Source organism: Salmo salar, chromosome 05, assembly GCF_965601325.2.
Source record: "Salmo salar chromosome 05, fSalSal1, whole genome shotgun sequence".
NCBI classification, from domain to species: Eukaryota; Metazoa; Chordata; class Actinopteri; order Salmoniformes; family Salmonidae; genus Salmo; species Salmo salar.
Genome location: NC_138295.1, coordinates 64,006,883 through 64,024,377, shown reverse-complemented (window position 1 = coordinate 64,024,377; position 17,495 = coordinate 64,006,883). Strand labels below are relative to the sequence as shown.

Genomic DNA, 17,495 nt, shown 5'->3' with positions numbered 1-17,495 from the left:
AGGAGCTGTATTCTTCAGAACACTTACTGCTGCTTCCAACTGACGAAGGAAGATCCACACTCACTCTGAGGTAAGCTAACAGATCTACTCATTCATTCAGAAAAGACCAGGGGGGATGTATTGTTATCAGCAGGGTAAGATACTGTGTGAGATTACTCTGACCTTTCATATTTAAGCCTATAACTTTTCTATCTGTTTTTTGTTGTTGTGTATTGCAGTTCATTTGAGTAATTCAGTGAAGGTAATGTAATAACGATCTATTAATAATAACAATATGCTTTATTCCAATTTTCTATTTTCCTTTGAAGGAATACAGCTTCAAACCATACTATGTTAAACTAAGAAAATATTGAACTTAAAGAGATTAACAAAATGAACATGCATGTTTAACTAGGTAAAGAGTTGCAGAAGGACAGGTTTTGTCTTATTCCCAGCACCACAGCAAGAAACACTGTCTTGGTGTGAATGTTCTCATGGAACTCTTTAACCATAGCAAGTCATGTGAATAAAAACAGCTGAGATTGTGCCTTGCCTTGGGGCGGAAACTGCTCAGTAGAGACGGAGAATAGTAAGGTGCTTGGGGCACAGTGCCAATAGGTTGGGGTAGGTCAACATCTCACCCTCAGACACTGAAGGCAACGTGATACATAGAAAGCAGCGGTATAATGCATTTTCACTGTTCCCAATGAAAGATTATTAGTTAGTTAACCTACTGAATCGATATGCATTCTACTTCAGTATACACATTTCTCAGGACAGTTAAGACACTGTGGTTTGTATTATCTCCATGTAAGAAGATGAAGTGAATGAAACAACAGCGTGTTCTGTATCTTAATTCATTCAAATCAGTGATTATGTAAGCTCTTTTAAAGCAGGTATTTGCTTTGTGTGCTTGATTTTGTATTGACAGTGTATTACCTTTTATTTACCCAGACATCAAAACTATCATAACAAACAGAAGGGGACAGATCAGACTGGGTGCTCTATTCAGTCTGGTTCCCTGAAGCGTTACAGATTGCGCAATAGAAATGTAACGGTCATTTTAGAGACAGAAGACATATGCAGCGTTTACCGTGAATGCAGTCTCTGCTAATGTGGGAACATTGCCTTTAAATTTCAATCGCGCTGTAATGCTGAACTACTGCGATACGGATTGAATAGAGCCCTGGGTATCTACAGCCTGTTTAAGAATCAGGCCTATCTACAGTGAATGGGGGCAGTTAGCATAGATGGCATTATAAAGTCCAGGGTGGTGTGTATTCTTATCTCTATGTAAGAAGATAAAGTGACTGAAACAAGAATATGTGTTCTGTATCTTAATTCATTCAAATCAGTGATTATGTAAGCTCTTTCAAAGCAGGTAGGCCTAATGCTTAGTGACCTCGATATCGTGTATACTCCATATATTTGTTGTTGGCTACTTTGTAGTAGCACTTTGAGAATATCAGCTGATGTACGAAGGGCTATATAAAAATAAATTTGATTTGATTTGATAAGGATGCAGTTATACCAGTGGTTACCAAGATGGTCTGAATTAAAAGGTCAGAGGTTAGGAATATAACCTTGTATGAAACTTCATGTCTTTCAGCAGGCAAAAACTTCGAGTTTAGTGTTGTTTGGGGGGGTGGCCAATATTACCACTGCACTACATTAGATATCAGATGGCTATGCAATTAGAAAAGATCTACAGCAGGGGTACTCAACTCTTACCCTTCGAGTTCCGGAGCCTGCTGGTTTTCTGTTCTACCTGATAATGCATTGCAAGCACCTGGTGTCCCAGGTCTAAATCACTCCCTGATTAGAAGGGAACAATGACAAAATACAGTGGAACTTGTTTTGAGGTCCAGAGTTGAGTTTGAGTGGCCTACAGTATTCTTTTAAGAAAGAACAACAGCCTTGTCGTTAATTTAACATGATCAAACATTCCTGACAAGGTGTGAAACACATTGGATTACCTCTGAGTTTGTGAAAAGCTTCAGCTCTGGAAATAGCTCCCACCGGAGTCTTTCATCTCATAAATGACAACTGTGACCAGTGTGCTTGTTCAGAGAGATAAACAGAAACAGTCACTTTATGGCTAAACTAGTCCACTGACAGTCCTGTAGCTGATGACACAATGCTAAGTCCCAAATGGCATCCTACTCCCTGTATAGTGCATTCATTTTGATCAGGGCCTACTGGGCTCTTGTCAAAAGTAGTGCACTATGTAGGGAATAAGGTGCCATTTGGGACGTACACCACAGGTGATGACATTGACACACAGAAGAAAGAGATACTAGTGATATAATTGCTGTATTTATCGGCAGTTTCAAGCATGTAATTACTGTGTCATAACCGTTTATAACCACACGTTCTCAAAAAAACGAAACAAAACAAAAAACAGACAGTGTATTTAGCTTATCAACCAGCTTATTATTCGAATCAGGTGTGCTAGATTATAGGGTTGGTGCAGAAACCTATAGGATGGTAGTGCTCCAGGAACAGGGTTCAGCAGCCCTGCTTATTGCGTTGGGGCTTGTTCAGTCTGTGTAAGACTTGGACAACATAATAAATGTCAAATGTCAACAGCTAAAACATGCTGTCCTCTGCCCTACAGGAAATGGCATGCAAGTCTGGGACATATCTAGCTTTCTTCTTTCTCCTGGCAAGTCTGGCTGTCATCATTACAATATCCGTGATCCAGGGTCATAAGCGTGTCTTTGAGTCACGTCTGAAGGTAAAAACAACAACCCCATTCCTCATCCTTCTCTGCTCAAATAGCTGTATTGACAGTGTGAAGTATCTGCTAAATGAATCAAATGTAAATGTATTACCCAGACATCAAGACAATCATCACAAAGAGAATTTGACAGATCAGACTGGGTCTCTACAGCCTGTTTAGGAGTCAGGCCAAACTACAGTGAATGGGGGCAGTTAGCATAGATGGCATTATAAAGACCTGGGTGGTTTGTATTCAAGGCAGGTTTGTGTTGGGGAAACCTTTGACGTGAGTGGGACACACTCAAAAGGAAGGACGAAGGGACACCTGACTAGTTGACTTGATACAGCTTTGGGTAACAGGGTTAACACATGATTTCTTATTAATCAAAAGATGACTAACGTTTAATAACTCTGTGAAATGAAAGCCAATCACCTTTAGTCTGCACACCAGGTCTATATAAGAGAAGGGAAAACTAACTTCAACACTGCAGGAACTGAGACTCTGAGGTTGGTTCAAATAGTATTTGTTTACTTTCCAAAACAATGTAGCTGTGCTTTATTTAATCTTGCTTGACACAATGGAATGGTACTGATGGAAGTAGTCCACAAAAGTGAAAACCCTGCCCATCTACCACTCCAGGGCAGGCTCAACCAAACACTCAAAGATAGCAAATACTTGGCCTGTTTTCAACCAAACACTCAAAGATTGCGAATACTTGGCCTGTTTTCAACCAAACACTCAAAGATAGCAAATACTTGGCCTGTTTTCAACCAAACACTCAAAGATTGCGAATACTTGGCCTGTTTTCAACCAAACACTCAAAGATAGCGAATACTTGGCCTGTTTTCAACCAAACACTCAAAGATAGCAAATACTTGGCCTGTTTTCAACCAAACACTCAAAGGTAGCAAATACTTAGCCTGTTTTCAACCAAACACTCAAAGACAGCGAATTCTTGGCCTGTTTTCAACCAAACACTCAAAGATAGCAAATACTTGGCCTGTTTTCAACCAAACACTCAAAGATAGCAAATACTTGGCCTGTTTGAATCCAGGTCTGGGTCTGGAATATGTATTATTGCTGCCTTTTTTATTTTATTAGGATCCCCATTAGCCAACACCAATGACAACAGCTAGTCTTACTGGGGTCTGACACATGACATTTACAATTTACATACATTTAAAAACAATAACATGTAGTGTGCGTATGTGTTTGCATCTATCAGTACATGTCAGTACATACACACAAAAAATAAACATAATCAGTCCTTTTGGACTGATGTGAGGACAAACTTGAACCAGAATCTAGTTCCAGGCAGAGCAAAACATTTCTATGGATTTGTCTTCCTGCCTGAGTGAGTGTTTCCTGTGATTACAGAATAGCTGCATTTTTTTTAATGTATTCACGTTCTGTCTCTGTTCTCAGCTTTATGGAAGTAATAATCATACCATAATGGAGTGCAATCATTGTGCTTCTAGCCAATCAGGAACGGAGTGCAATAATTGTGAGGTATTTTATGGACTGTACTTTAGGGGATAGTGGTTGTTTACCATAACATACATTATTGCCTTTCATTATACAATGGTTATGTGCGTGCCACTGCATCATTTCTGGATCTAATAGAATCCTCCTACTCTTGGACAGCAGTAAAGAGTATGTTTTCACTCCTTAGGTTCAGATCCACTATAGCTGTATCAATTGACTTTGAATGTTTTGTTGCAGGAGTAAAATAATCCTGCAGCAGGAGGATTTGATTATCCAAAAAAAGAAAAACTGATCATTTCTAACGGGAAATTAGTTTTGATAGGCTAGAGTAGGCTATAATTTAGGTGTAGCCTATGGTTGCATTTCGGATACACTTGTATATCATAGTAGAGATCAATATCTATCTTGTGTTATTAAGCTATATGAAACAAAAGTTGTGTATGGCTGCATTTCAGATACATTTCTGTACATTTGAATGTCGCAGCAGTAGGACCTACAGTAGTAGGACATTTAATCTGTCTGGTGCTTTAGTGTTTGAGTGAGCGAGAGAGAAAGAAAACTGCGGGTTTTCGGTGAATTAATCATAAGGATTATCTGCGACAACAAAGTGATCAAATTAAGACAAAACATCTGTATATGAACTAGCATCTTGAATATGTAGTGTGATTTTCCTGCTCTCCTCTGTGTGCAGTATGGCATAGTAATCGACTCAGGCTCCTCCCGCTCTACTGTGCATCTGTATCAATGGCCAGCCGAGAAGCAAAATAACACTGGAGTGGTGAGCCAGACACTCAGATGCATGGTCGCTGGTGAGTCTGCATGTTTTTATTGGCCCAACCCTCTTCAGAGGACTAAAGAAACTTCATATTCACAGCTATTTTGTGAAATAGACATTTTACATACATGCACAGTATTACAAAAACATAAATATATTTTTGGGTTAAACACATTAAATGTGGATACATAGTACTGAGACATATCCGGTGTACATGATAGTGTTTTCGGTCCTAACTATTATAGAGCATGAGCTTTTAATCCCACCCCTCAGCTACTCTCAACCCATCCCACCTATCTCTGTAGACCACCCTCTCTTGATTTCCATATGACATATATTTGTCAACTGCGCTGTGATGTCTTACCTCAATTCTGAACCTTTCCAATCGAATAGTATCCACAAATTGTAAGTTAAAGATGAATATTTTTGCTGAGAGTATTATTATATTGCTGATATATTGACTATTGCTTTCCAAATCGTCCAATGGTGCATTTTGGAGGGTTAATTTTAGATGAATGTTGTGATATTTCAACAACTCCTGAACCTGTGACCACAACAAGCTACGTGGGGGCAAAACCAGAATAAATGATCTAATGATTCTGTCTCTTCGCAGCTAAATCTGCAGAGCTGAGATGGTTGTATGCCTCATATACCGTATGCTGTCTAACATTCTGTTGATGACAAGAATGTTGTATAATAATTGACATTTAAAAACGGAGTCTGTATGTTCATAATGAGATGCAGTGTCACTGGTGAGTCTGCATCGTAATGTGATGAATCCGACACATTCTCACAAAGGTCACAATCTTGCTCTTTTTTAATTGTATTTTATGCCCTTTTTCTCCCCAATTTCGATCTTGTCTCATCGCTGCAACTCTCCAGTGGGCTCGGGAGGCAAAGGCCTTAGACCGCTGTGCCACTCGGGATGCCCTTGTCATAATCTTTTTTATGAAGATGCCATAATACATGACTTTTTGGAAAAGGACTTGCATGTGAAATGCACTTATCCTCATACAGCCTTTCAGTACTGTGTGTCATACTCCTTGTTATATAATATGTTAAAGGTTAATTTCCGCCACTTTTAAACCTCATATTCATCATCTCCAGCACCAACCAATGTCTACATATGTGAAAAAGCGTGTTTCTATGATATGTGGTTAAAAAGATAAGAAGAAAGTTCCTAAAAGAATGCTTCTCTGTGACATCACAGGGTAGAATTAAAAGTAAAAAAACGGTGATTCTCAGAAGCAGCAACCTAAGTTTCTAGACCAATGGAGGGTATTTTCTTGCTCCCCCTGTCACCGTAAATCTCATAGTGTTTGAAAATCACCGTTTTTCACTTTTGATGAAGCGATCGGGTAGAACTTTCTAACTTTATATTTTTTTCTACAAAACTTGTACCGTTTTCACAAATGTTGAAACTGGTATTGTGCTGGAGATAATAAAAATGAGGTTGAAAAGTGGTGGAGTTGCCCTTTAAGTACCTGGTTTAAAGCACTATAAATGTAATCCAGTTTTGTCTAGTGATGCAGTCTTGCTAGCTATCTAGTGCACAATTTGCTTGTGACTTAGATAATAAGTATTGTATGACTCTGAGCTCAGTCTGATTTGATTCCCTAGGCCCTGGTATCTCGGATATGTTAGTTGACAATGCACAGGACCAACAGTCCTGGGCGTCGATCAGAGAATGTATGAACAACATCACACAAATCATCCCCGCAGACCAACACAATTCAACCGTCCTCTACCTTGGGGCAACTGCTGGGATGAGACTGCTACAGTGAGTTGTGGGTTTGTCTTCCTCCAGTGTGAGCGTACCTCACCAATCTTCTAGGTATGGAGTCCTTTATAGTCTATCTGGCTGACCAATCTCTGTTGTTGCACTTTTGGGAATGGATCTATGGTAGATACAGAAGTAGACGTGTGCATGCACACATATGACTCACATACTGATCCCACACACAGAATACTAATAGGTTTTACACCGTATTTAATCAGCCTACTGTAGGCCTTTTATTGATCTCTAAATTCTCTACTGGACTATAGATAATATACAACCTCAAAATGTATCTCTCTCTTGATTACAAGTTCACAGAATGAAACAAAATCCAATGAGATCTTAAGGAACCTGCAGAACTACCTCCAATCTCTGCCGTTTAACTTCCAAAACGCCTCCATCATGTCAGGGAAAGAGGAAGGGCTGTACGGATGGATCACCGTCAACTACCTGTTGGGAAACTTCCTGGAGGTACATTACAACTTTACATTAACTTCAAAACCTTTACAGTAACTTAAACTACCTGATGGGAGACTTCCTGGGGGTACATTACAACTTTACATTAACTTCAAAACATTTACAGTAACTTAAACTACCTGATGGGAGACTTCCTGGGGGTACATTACAACTTTACATTAACTTCAAAACCTTTACAATAACTTCAACTACCTGATAGGAAACTTCCTGGAGGTACATTACAAATGTACATTAACTTCAAAATGTTTACAATAACTTTAGAATGACCTAAATAACTCTTAGGCATACTGTATGTATATGTACTGATGTGTGGGTAACTGTCAGTATTGTGTGTAAATGTATGTAGGAACAATTTTTAGTTCTATTGTTCTTATGTCAATTGTGTGTAGTTCTATCCTTGAGCTGTTCTTGTCTATTGATGTTCTGTATTATGTCATGTTTTTTGTTTTATGTTTTATGTGGATCCCAGGAAGAGTAACTGCTGCTTCAGTAACAGCTAATGGGGATCAAAAATAAAGACAAAGAAATAATGGACATTTTAACACAAAATCAATGTTTATATATATATAAATGTAGGAGGTAGATCATCTTTAATATTGCAGCTAGATTGTGGGTTATATCAGTGTAATAATTATATGGCAAGTAGAAATCAAAACTGGATGGTTTTGAAGGAAAATATATTTTTAAAAATATATGGGGGATTGGAAATGATGCAAACAATTATTTTCAATCCCCCACATATTTTTTTCTTATTTTTTAAATATATTTTACTTATTTTTATTTGACCATAACCCTACTACCCCTCCCCTAACTGGAGTTAACTAATGGAAGACAATACTTAGGTTTCTACTTCCAGATTATACATATTTTATACATTTTACGGACACGGTACAGTTTACATCAGTGATCTTTTATTTTATAAATGTTTTAGCATTCAGCTACCCTCAACCCCTCCCATTTATTTCTGAAAATCATCCAGTTTTGATTTCTATTTGCCATATATTCTTTAACTGTGCTGTGATGTTTCACAAACATTCTGAACCAATCTATTCTCATAGTTTCTAGTTGTAAATTAAAGATGAGCATTTTTAATAAGAGTTCTATTATATTATTGATTGAATGACTATGGCTTTTCATGTCACCCAGCAGTGCTTTTTGCAGAGTTAGCTTTAGGTAAATGTAAAGTTTTTTCAGCCATTCCTGAACCTGCGACCAAAAACAAGCTACATATGTGCAGTACCAAAACAAGTGACCTAATGATTCTGTCTCTTCACAGCAAAATCTGCGGAGTTGGGATGGTTTTTATCCCCAATACATTCTATTGGTTGAAAGAATTTTGTATAATCATTTAAATTGAAAAACTCTTTGAATCTAGTTTTGAATCCGGGGTTGTTTTGTATATCAGTTAATAAGCCATGTGCTATGGAATCAGCACATCAAAAATATCTTCCCAACTATTTTGCAACCTGTATGGCGCAGCTGTCATTTTTTTGTCCTTAAATGGAACTGGTATATTTTTTTATTGATAAAAAATAATTTGACCAATTTTGGTCTTCAATGCAGGACCGACAGACAAGTTCCTTAGCTTCTACAATGCTTAAAATAAGATTGTTTTGCGGCTCTATATTGAACCTTTTTGAGGGCCATGTATGAAGCGAGCCATTGAACCCTTAAATATAGCAACGTTTATTCTAGCAGTGTAGGGTTTTTATCAGAATGCATTTATCATAATACAGTACAGTTCTTATCATTGTTTTTCATAAAGATTATAATTGATTTGAAAACATCAATCTATCCTCTGGTTTGTAGAGAAACATATGGAATATGTGGGTGCGGCCTGCTGGAGGGAAGATGGTGGGCTCCATGGATCTAGGAGGGGCGTCCACCCAGATAGCGTTCACCCTCCCAGATCCCAACGCCCAGGGAACAGACATCGTACAGGTCTCCCTCTATGGCTATGAATACAACATCTACACTCACAGCTTCCTGTGTTATGGGAAGAACGAGGCAGAGAAGAGAGTCCTCGCTGCTTTAGTGAAGGTACTGTGTAAAGGAAATCTGGGTTTACTTCAAATAGTATTTGTTTTCTTCCAAATACCTGATTGGTCATGCCTGGAGTGCTAAATGGGCTGGGTTTGGAGTTTTGGGACTATTCCAGCAGTAAAGAAAAAGAAATACTATTTGAACCCAGAATCTGTTATGATGTCATCCCTCACATTCGTTCCTGGCAGCATTGTCAACATGATGATGATGATGATGATGCTTTTATACTTAGCTAAGTGCCTTTTTTTGTAATTAATGCAATCCTTCTGTCTAAGTCCATAACACCCATTAATATCTAATTACCACATCCTAAGAAATCTGAGGACACCTCATTACCTTGACACTTTAATGTCTCTCGGAGAAGAGGCAAAGTGCATCAAGGTATTAACCATATTGATCTGTCCATTTCTATATGGTTTGCTTTGCAAGCTTGGTCGAAAAGTGTCTGTTTTGCTAGGATGGTAGATAATGCATGCGCAACTGAAGACAACCATTTTGACGAGACAACAATGTAAATAGTGGTCCCACTTTACTTATAGTTGTTCTTGTACCTGTGTAGCCTAGTAACACTGTAATTACTACAGTAGAAAAGAGGTTCAAGCTCAGCTATTGATCCTTTGGATTCCTTCTTCATGAATGTTAAAGTGACATACTGTAAATACTTTTACTGTACTCTCTTTGTCTCACTGATCAGAACTCTAAGAATGCTACACATGTGACCAACCCCTGCTTCAATCTTGGTTACAACATGACTGTGTCGGCTGAGTCCATCTTTGGGACTGAGTGCATAGAGACGCCTGCCGACTACGATCCCAAGCAGATGATCACCCTGAAGGGGTCATCAGACAACGGAGCCTGTAGTGACGTGGTGCAATCTATATTTGACGTGACCTCCTGCACGAAGAACTGTTCCTTTGACGGAGTCTACCAACCATCCGTGGGACCCGGGGACTTTCTGGTACAGGCATACACACACACAGACAGACAGACAGACAGACATGCTGTATATATAGGGCATATTCTGCAGTTATCTAATAAATATTGTGTCTGTCTGAGCTCCTAACCCATGTTCCCTCCCTCAGGCCTATGCTGGGTTCTTTTACACTGCTCAGGCTGTCGAGCTGAAAGGCATTTCACAACTGGACCAGTGGAACTCCTCTACCTGGGAATTCTGCTCCTGGGACTGGCCCACCGTGAGTCCATGTTGTTGTTGTAGTTGTTGGTGGTGATGGTAGTTGTCACTCTGCTCCATGGACTGGCCCACTGGGAGTCCTTTTACACTGACAGCTACTGATGTAGAATCTTAATTTGAGCCAGTGTGTTACAGCAGGAAAATAATCCTGCAGCAACAGGAAATGTGAATTATTATGTGGATTATAATTAATCCACATAATAATAACCCCTTTTTTGTAGGTGTCATGTCCTGACCAGTAAAGGGGTTATTTGTTATTGTAGTTTGGTCAGGGGGGTGTTTGTTTTATGTGTTTTGTTTTGTTTTGGTTACTGTTCTATATTAGTCTATTTCTATGTCTGTGTCTAGTTATTCTATTTCTATGTTTAGTTTATTGGGTTGACTTTCAATTGGAGGCAGCTGTTCCTCGTTGCCTCTAATTGAAGGTCCTATTTAGTAGGGGTGTTTTTTCATGGGTTTTTGTGGGTAGTTGTTCCATGTGTAGCTGTATGTCTCACAGGACTGTTTTCTCGTCTTTGTTTAAGTGTTTGTTTTGGTTTTTCATCTTAATAAAGAAGATGAGTATTCACATTCCTGCTGCGCCTTGATCTAATCAGTACGACGAACGTGACAGTAGGGGTTTATACATTTTTCGTTAGGGCAAATCAAGTCTGAAATTTCAAAGTGGAAATTACAAACTTTAGAAGCCTTTTTAAAACTAAAATACACTACAAGTTTCTCAGCAACGAAAGAGTGATCAAATTAAGATCATACATCTGTATAGCAATTTTCACATTTATAGCTGTGACAGAGAAAGGGAAGAGGATGACATTAGCTAAAATAGGGGTGAGCATAGAAGTAAAATATGAGTAAATAGATGTTCTATTTAATGATGTGGTGTAAGCTTACTCCACCTGAGAAAAGGTGACCATGCATTCCATGACTATTGGGATCTGCTGGTATATAAAAAAGTGGACAACAGGTCAACTGTACTGTACCATCTGAGGTTAATTTATGAGGACCTTTCCTGGGTGGTGTTCTAAATGGAACTACTGTACACACAGACAACAGATACATTGTTTGTAAGACAGGGGTTCTGCCCAACAATTATCTAGGCTATTGCAATGTATTATTAGAAATGTATTGTTAGAATAAATTCTTAGAAAATTGCCTCAACACATGGAAAATGTAATGGATAGACAAATGGAATGTTTGTTTGTTTTTCTTCTTTTTTAGCTCAAGCTAAAAAAAGGCTGGATAACTGAAAAATACAGAAAGTCCTACTGCTATTCAGCACATTACGTCCAGACATTACTTGTAAATGGCTACAAGTTCAATAAAGACACTTGGAAACACATTGACTTCCGAAAACAGGTAAGTGTGGCAGAATACAGCCAGGTACCTTGGAGGATCCAAACACATGCTTCCAAATGAAAGTGCAAAAATTGTCATAGTTTGTAGTTACGAATGTTTTCATGGTCATATACTGTACGGCAAAAAGAGAAACATACAAGTAGAGAGTGACTCATTCCATTGGAAACCAATATAAATGTTGGGTATACTATAATTAACAGAGGCCAAGATATTGACAAGGAAGCAGTTAGAATCGTTTCCTATGCCCCCAGGAAATGGAACTCGTGATGGAAGTCCAGACTGAAACTTCCAGCTGAAGTCTTTCAGTCTGTTAGACTCAATAAAGTGTAACATTAAGTATTTCTTTCAAAATCAAAGCACAATACAGACTGGTTACAGTAGCTTGTTTGACATTATGAAAAATGGGGGATTTGGCCCCCGAGATCCCATGATGATTCTCTGTTTTCAATCTTACACACAAGCAAGCTACTGTCTCTCTGTCCTTTGTGTTTTGGGTGTCAGGAGAAATTGATGCCTTTCGTCCCATCATCAGAGGGGGTTGTAAGACATGACTTCTTCAGTGGAAGGGAAGACAGATTTTAGAGTCATTTTCCCCCTGGGGGGCATAGTTTGCCTCAATTATTTATAAACGGCAAACATTCTTCTAACTTGTAATGTTCGTTATGCATTGTTGTCTTTCAGCCTTTTCCAATAGACTATTGATGTTAAAAAAGCAGGCAGGTCACCCGTGACACAAGTCATTATTCAACTTCCATCCATGTCTGAGGACGTCGGGAGATGACGTGGAAACCGGCCACTAGGGGCAACAATGAGCGCTGTTATCGTCAAGTAGGTTTCGGTTTTGCTAGGGCGTTGTGAACGGGGATGGTGGATGGGCATAAGCATCTATAACTTCGAAATTTGACGTTTGAGAAACATGGATGAACATCTAATTCTGATGTGAGACTGTGAGAGCTTGTAGCAAAAAAGACATGATAGAGAATGCCAGAATTGGGAAAAGGGTCAGGATTTCTGAACTCCAAATCGACCACTAGCCCCTACTCTCCTGCCACTCATGTAGATCAGAGAGGATTGGATAGGTGGAAGCAGTAAGGAGATATTTCCACCTAGCCAATCAGAAGGTAATATGAAGATATTGACATAATTTTTATACTGTATCCATCCAATCCTATCAGATCGAATGTAGTGCCTAGGATGTAGAGGCTAGGTGACCATTTGGAATTGAGCAATAATCTGTTTTAAGTCTGTTCGTCCCATAAATCTTGTTCATCCCATTGGCTGGGGTGTAGGAGATAGCGGTTTATAGGTGTGGCAGTGAAGCATTTGAGCACTCCTCAACTAAATAAACAGAGGCAATGCATTCCATGACTACTGGGACTACTGTAGGTATTTAACTAAGGAGAACAAGTCAGTTGTGCTGAACCATCTGGGGTTAATTTATGAGGACCTCTGTCTTTATAGGGGTGGCAGGTAGCCTAGTGGTTAGAGTGTTGGGCCAGTAACCGGAAGGTTGCTGGATTGAATCCCTGAGCTGACAAGGTAAAAATCTGTTATTCTACCCCTGAGCAAAGCAGTTAAGCAGTTGGTGCCAAAGACCTGGATGTTTATTAAGGCAGCCCCCCAAACATCTCTGATTCAGAGGGGTTGGGTTACATGCGAAAGACACATTTCAGTTGAATACATTCAGTTAGACAACTAACTAGGTATCCCCTCTTCACTCTGTCTTGTCTGTCCCCTAGGGTGTAGGGGACAGTGGTATTCAAAGGTGGGGTTGACAAATTAAAAATTAAGAGTACATTCTATTTTATGGGACAATATACAAACGTTTTTTAAGAAAGATCATTTGAAACCTATAATTTTATTGAATAAATGTATGTATTGCTTCTCTTAATTTTATAAGAGTGCTGAACATTTTATGAATTGAAGGTTATTTGGTGATGTGAAAATCAAAATGTGCTGATTTTAAGGTTGTATCGTTAGATTTGGGGTGGGGTGGGATCGCCATAATTTCTAACGAAAAAAATGGGGCACCCAGAAATTCAGGTGAAAAAAAAGGAGTCCCAACTGAAAAAGTTTGCATACCATTGGTGTAGGGGTTAGGGGTCAGTAGTCTGTCTGTTTTAAGTGAGTCTGTCTTTCTTCATGCATTCTTGTCCATCTCCTATGGTGTAATCTCCTGTAGGCAGACAACATGAACATAAATGCTATGTTTAAACATGGGCACCGATGGATAACGAACAGCAATAGTTCCGGTGCTTAGGTTTTTCGTCACTGGTTACGATTTCACAGGTGTTAGCATCTTCGGAATTTCAGAAGGTGAGTTGACATTCAGAGGGGACATTCAGCCAATAGACTGGCCCGTAACTTGCAAAAAGAGAAGGTGGAGCTCCTCGTTCTGGTTCCGGTCCTTGTTTTATCATCTTTTCATCACTTCGTATGGGACCCAGAACTTAATTGAGAAGCTGACCAAAGAATTTAGTTTTGGGCTAACGGAGATTACCTAGGGTGTAGGGCAGGGCAGATTAAACTGGGGCCCGTGGGCCAATGTTTGGTTTGACCCGCCAGAATATATTTTGTTTGGTTTGACCCGCTCAGAAAACATATGAACATGGCATAAGTCATGGCAAAATGTGTAGAATGGCAGGAAATTCGCTTTAAAACTGCAACAACAACAAACAAAAAAACTCTTGGCAAAATGTGTAGAATTTCAGGATATTACCTTTGAAACTGCAACATTTTCTCACCGTCCTTTGGAAACATGTGTAGAATTGCAGAGAATTTACTTTAACACTGCATGAAACCAAAAAAAAATACTACCAAGAGGGTGGGGCACTAAAATGTTTTGCCCACGAAGTGGGTGGGCCTCCCATCCAAATCTCGATTAGGGCCCCCAAAATGGCGCTTCATATAAACTTGGTAGCAGTTTCTGTGCCGCAACGGTTACAATTTTTCATACATCTTTAATACTGGTAATAAGAATGTGTTGATAGGTGTCAAGTTATATGGCTACAATTTGATTAATGTTTGAAGTGTGATTTTATGATTGCTTACTAAAAAGTTATTGTTTAAATACCCTAAAAAACGATTGTTTACCTTTTATTTTTCAAAATAGATAATGTCTATTTGTTCGGCCTGAGGCCCACCACTCAGATTATTTTTTGGCCCACCAAGCCCAGAAGTTTGATCACATCTGGTGTAGGGGCTATGGTGTAGAGCAGGGGTTCCCAAACATTTTTGGCCTGTGATCCCATTTTGATATCAATAAAATGTTCGCCACCCCACCATGCAAAAAAAGTGATGTAATCAACGGCCAATATTAACTTTTTTAATTGGTGTTATGACAGTTTATTACAAATGGGTCTGTCTGTCTTCAAACTGTCTTGTCAATTCTCTACTGTGTGGTGTGCCCCCTAGGGGTCGGCAGGGGGGCGCGAGGGTAAAATGACCTGAGTGAAAAAGTCTGGGAACCCCTATTCGACAGGTGTACAGGCAAGTGGTCAGTAGTCTGTTTTTAGTGAGTGTCTGTCTGTCTCTCCTCACGCTGTCTCTCTGTACCCTCCAGGTACATAACACAAGTATAGGCTGGAGTCTGGGCTACATGCTACATACATCCAACATGATCCCTGCTGAGGCCAAGCTGGTGCGTCTGCCCATGGCCAACTCTGTGTTCGGTGGCCTCCTCTTCCTCTTCACCGCCCTCACCATCGTCAGTGTCATGTTTCTGATCATCAAGGCTGTGCGCGCCTGCTACTGACCCCCACTAGAGGGCAGAGTGTTCAAATTACAGTTAAACCTAGAGTTGCAAAATTACAGTAACTTTCCCAAAATGTGTTTTTTCCAGAAATCCGGGTTGGAAGATTCCTGGAATCAGGAGGGAATGGAATCCTCCAACCAGGATTTCTAGAAAACCTTGGAATTTTGGGAAAGTTACAGAAAATGTACAACCCTAGTTACACCCGATGGAGGAAAGTGTTTCTGGTCCCACCCAGACACAGTTACAGCAGGCAACAATAGAACACTGACAGGTGCAATGTATTATCACCAGATATTATCATCATCAGTTAAAGAGCTTTAACAGGATCTTAAAGCCCACATGGAGTCTTATTCATTTTATTTTTAAATCATCACTATATGTCTAATAAATCACTGTGTGTGTTTATTCCATGAAAATAACTCAAAATATATTAGTTTTTATTTATTTCGAGCCTCCTTTGCCATTGAGATGCTCAGTCTGATTGTGTGGGTGTGTTGATACAAATGTAAATATATTTACATACACAGCCCTGATTGGCAGATAGGATCATCTAGACTCTGGACTAGAGCCTACCCCGCTTACACCTTCAAAGTAGTATGATACATATGCTAATAAAAGTTGACTGGTCATTGATCAAAATAATCAGATCAGATTGTGATGTCATGCTGTGGGCCAAACACTCCCTCCCACCTGAACAGTGTTGTTTTGACCTCATACTGAAAAACGGGAAATCACGTTTTGACTGCACTGCCTCTTTAAGCACTTACAAATGCATAACATATTGTACAAATTGGAATTTGTAATATATCATATTCATTGCAGGAGAATTAAAAAAAACATTTTGCAAGAGGTATCATATCATACAAAATGGATACAATTGTATACAATTGTGCAACATTTTCAGGGTATTTCGGGGTACTTTCAAAACCACTGGCTGAAATTATACAAAACATAATAATGTATCTTAACCTGTTTAAAGGATCTCCATTCCATGTGTTTGTTTGAGTGTTTTCAGTGAGAAGATACACTTGAGGGTCAGTAATGCATTATAAGATCTTGTTCGCTGCTTTAGGCTCATCCCAAACAGACAAATGAGACAATTTCTAAGAGATTCATTGACTTCAAATGCTCAATTGGTCTTTAAAGTAAAATAAAAGTATTAATTGCATAATGAACTGCTGAGCAAAAATGATCGCCGTTTGCACTAAGTCATCAGCTATACAGTACTGTAGATCAGGAGGTTGAATGAAGGTTGAAGGTAGCATGGTAAACACCTGAAATGACTACAATCTCTTTATTACATATTTTGCTGGATGGCATGGCATTACCGGTTATGTGATCATCTACCTCAGAGATCTTGCATGTTTCTCGTCTGATGTACTATATCAGCAAATCCTTGTCATGCAGTCATTTTTTTGTTGGTTGAATGTTCCATATTAACAATAAACTGAACATTACCCATGATGTTAACATCTCCAGACTCCAGCTAGTTATATCTGTTTCCTCCCTCTTCTTTACCTTACCTAGCCTACTTCCCCCTGTAGCCTTTGGGTATGTGTTCTGATTCTCCACAATTGCATGCACTTGTACTTTCCCCTTCAGAAGGGTGGAGAATTGGGATGCATTTTCCTTTTTTATCCGTTTTTGACTGCAATTCAATGTGCCCTAGGTCAGTAGCTACCAGAAGGGGGCAGTCCTTGACCATACAGATTTATTAGTGAACCAAGAATTGACGTCCTTTGTCCGTTGGCTTTTAATCCGTTTATGGTTGAAACGCACCTCATCTTCAGAGAAATGTAACAGTTTGTTCTTCATCTCTGAAGAGGATAGAACCCTATGGGCCAGTTTCCCAGACACAGATCAAGCCTAGTGCTAGACTAAAAATCACTTTCAATGGAGATTAGGTCTATCCATTGAGCATGTTTTTTAGTCCAAGAC

At 39.2% G+C, this 17,495-nt stretch overlaps 1 protein-coding gene across 1 annotated transcript; it reads left to right on the top strand.

Annotated features, from left to right (window-relative positions):
- Positions 1 to 17,021, top strand: LOC106605417 (ectonucleoside triphosphate diphosphohydrolase 3-like). Its single transcript, XM_014201051.3, has 10 exons — positions 1 to 70; positions 2,597 to 2,716; positions 4,878 to 4,995; positions 6,582 to 6,741; positions 7,050 to 7,209; positions 9,025 to 9,255; positions 9,953 to 10,216; positions 10,341 to 10,451; positions 11,666 to 11,803; positions 15,366 to 17,021. The coding sequence occupies exons 2-10, from the start codon at positions 2,600 to 2,602 to the stop codon at positions 15,555 to 15,557; spliced, it is 1,491 nt and encodes a 496-aa protein (XP_014056526.1). The 5' UTR covers positions 1 to 70; positions 2,597 to 2,599; the 3' UTR covers positions 15,558 to 17,021.
- Positions 17,022 to 17,495: the final 474 nt, after the last annotated feature.

Bases quoted from the DNA above. Each gene is read 5' to 3' on its own strand.
- LOC106605417 (XM_014201051.3), top strand. From the start codon at position 2,600: ATGGCATGCAAGTCTGGGACATATCTAGCTTTCTTCTTTCTCCTGGCA. The intron at 4,996-6,581 runs GTGAGTCTGCAT...TTGATTCCCTAG, and splicing joins ACTCAGATGCATGGTCGCTG to GCCCTGGTATCTCGGATATG. The intron at 9,256-9,952 runs GTACTGTGTAAA...CTCACTGATCAG, and splicing joins TCCTCGCTGCTTTAGTGAAG to AACTCTAAGAATGCTACACA.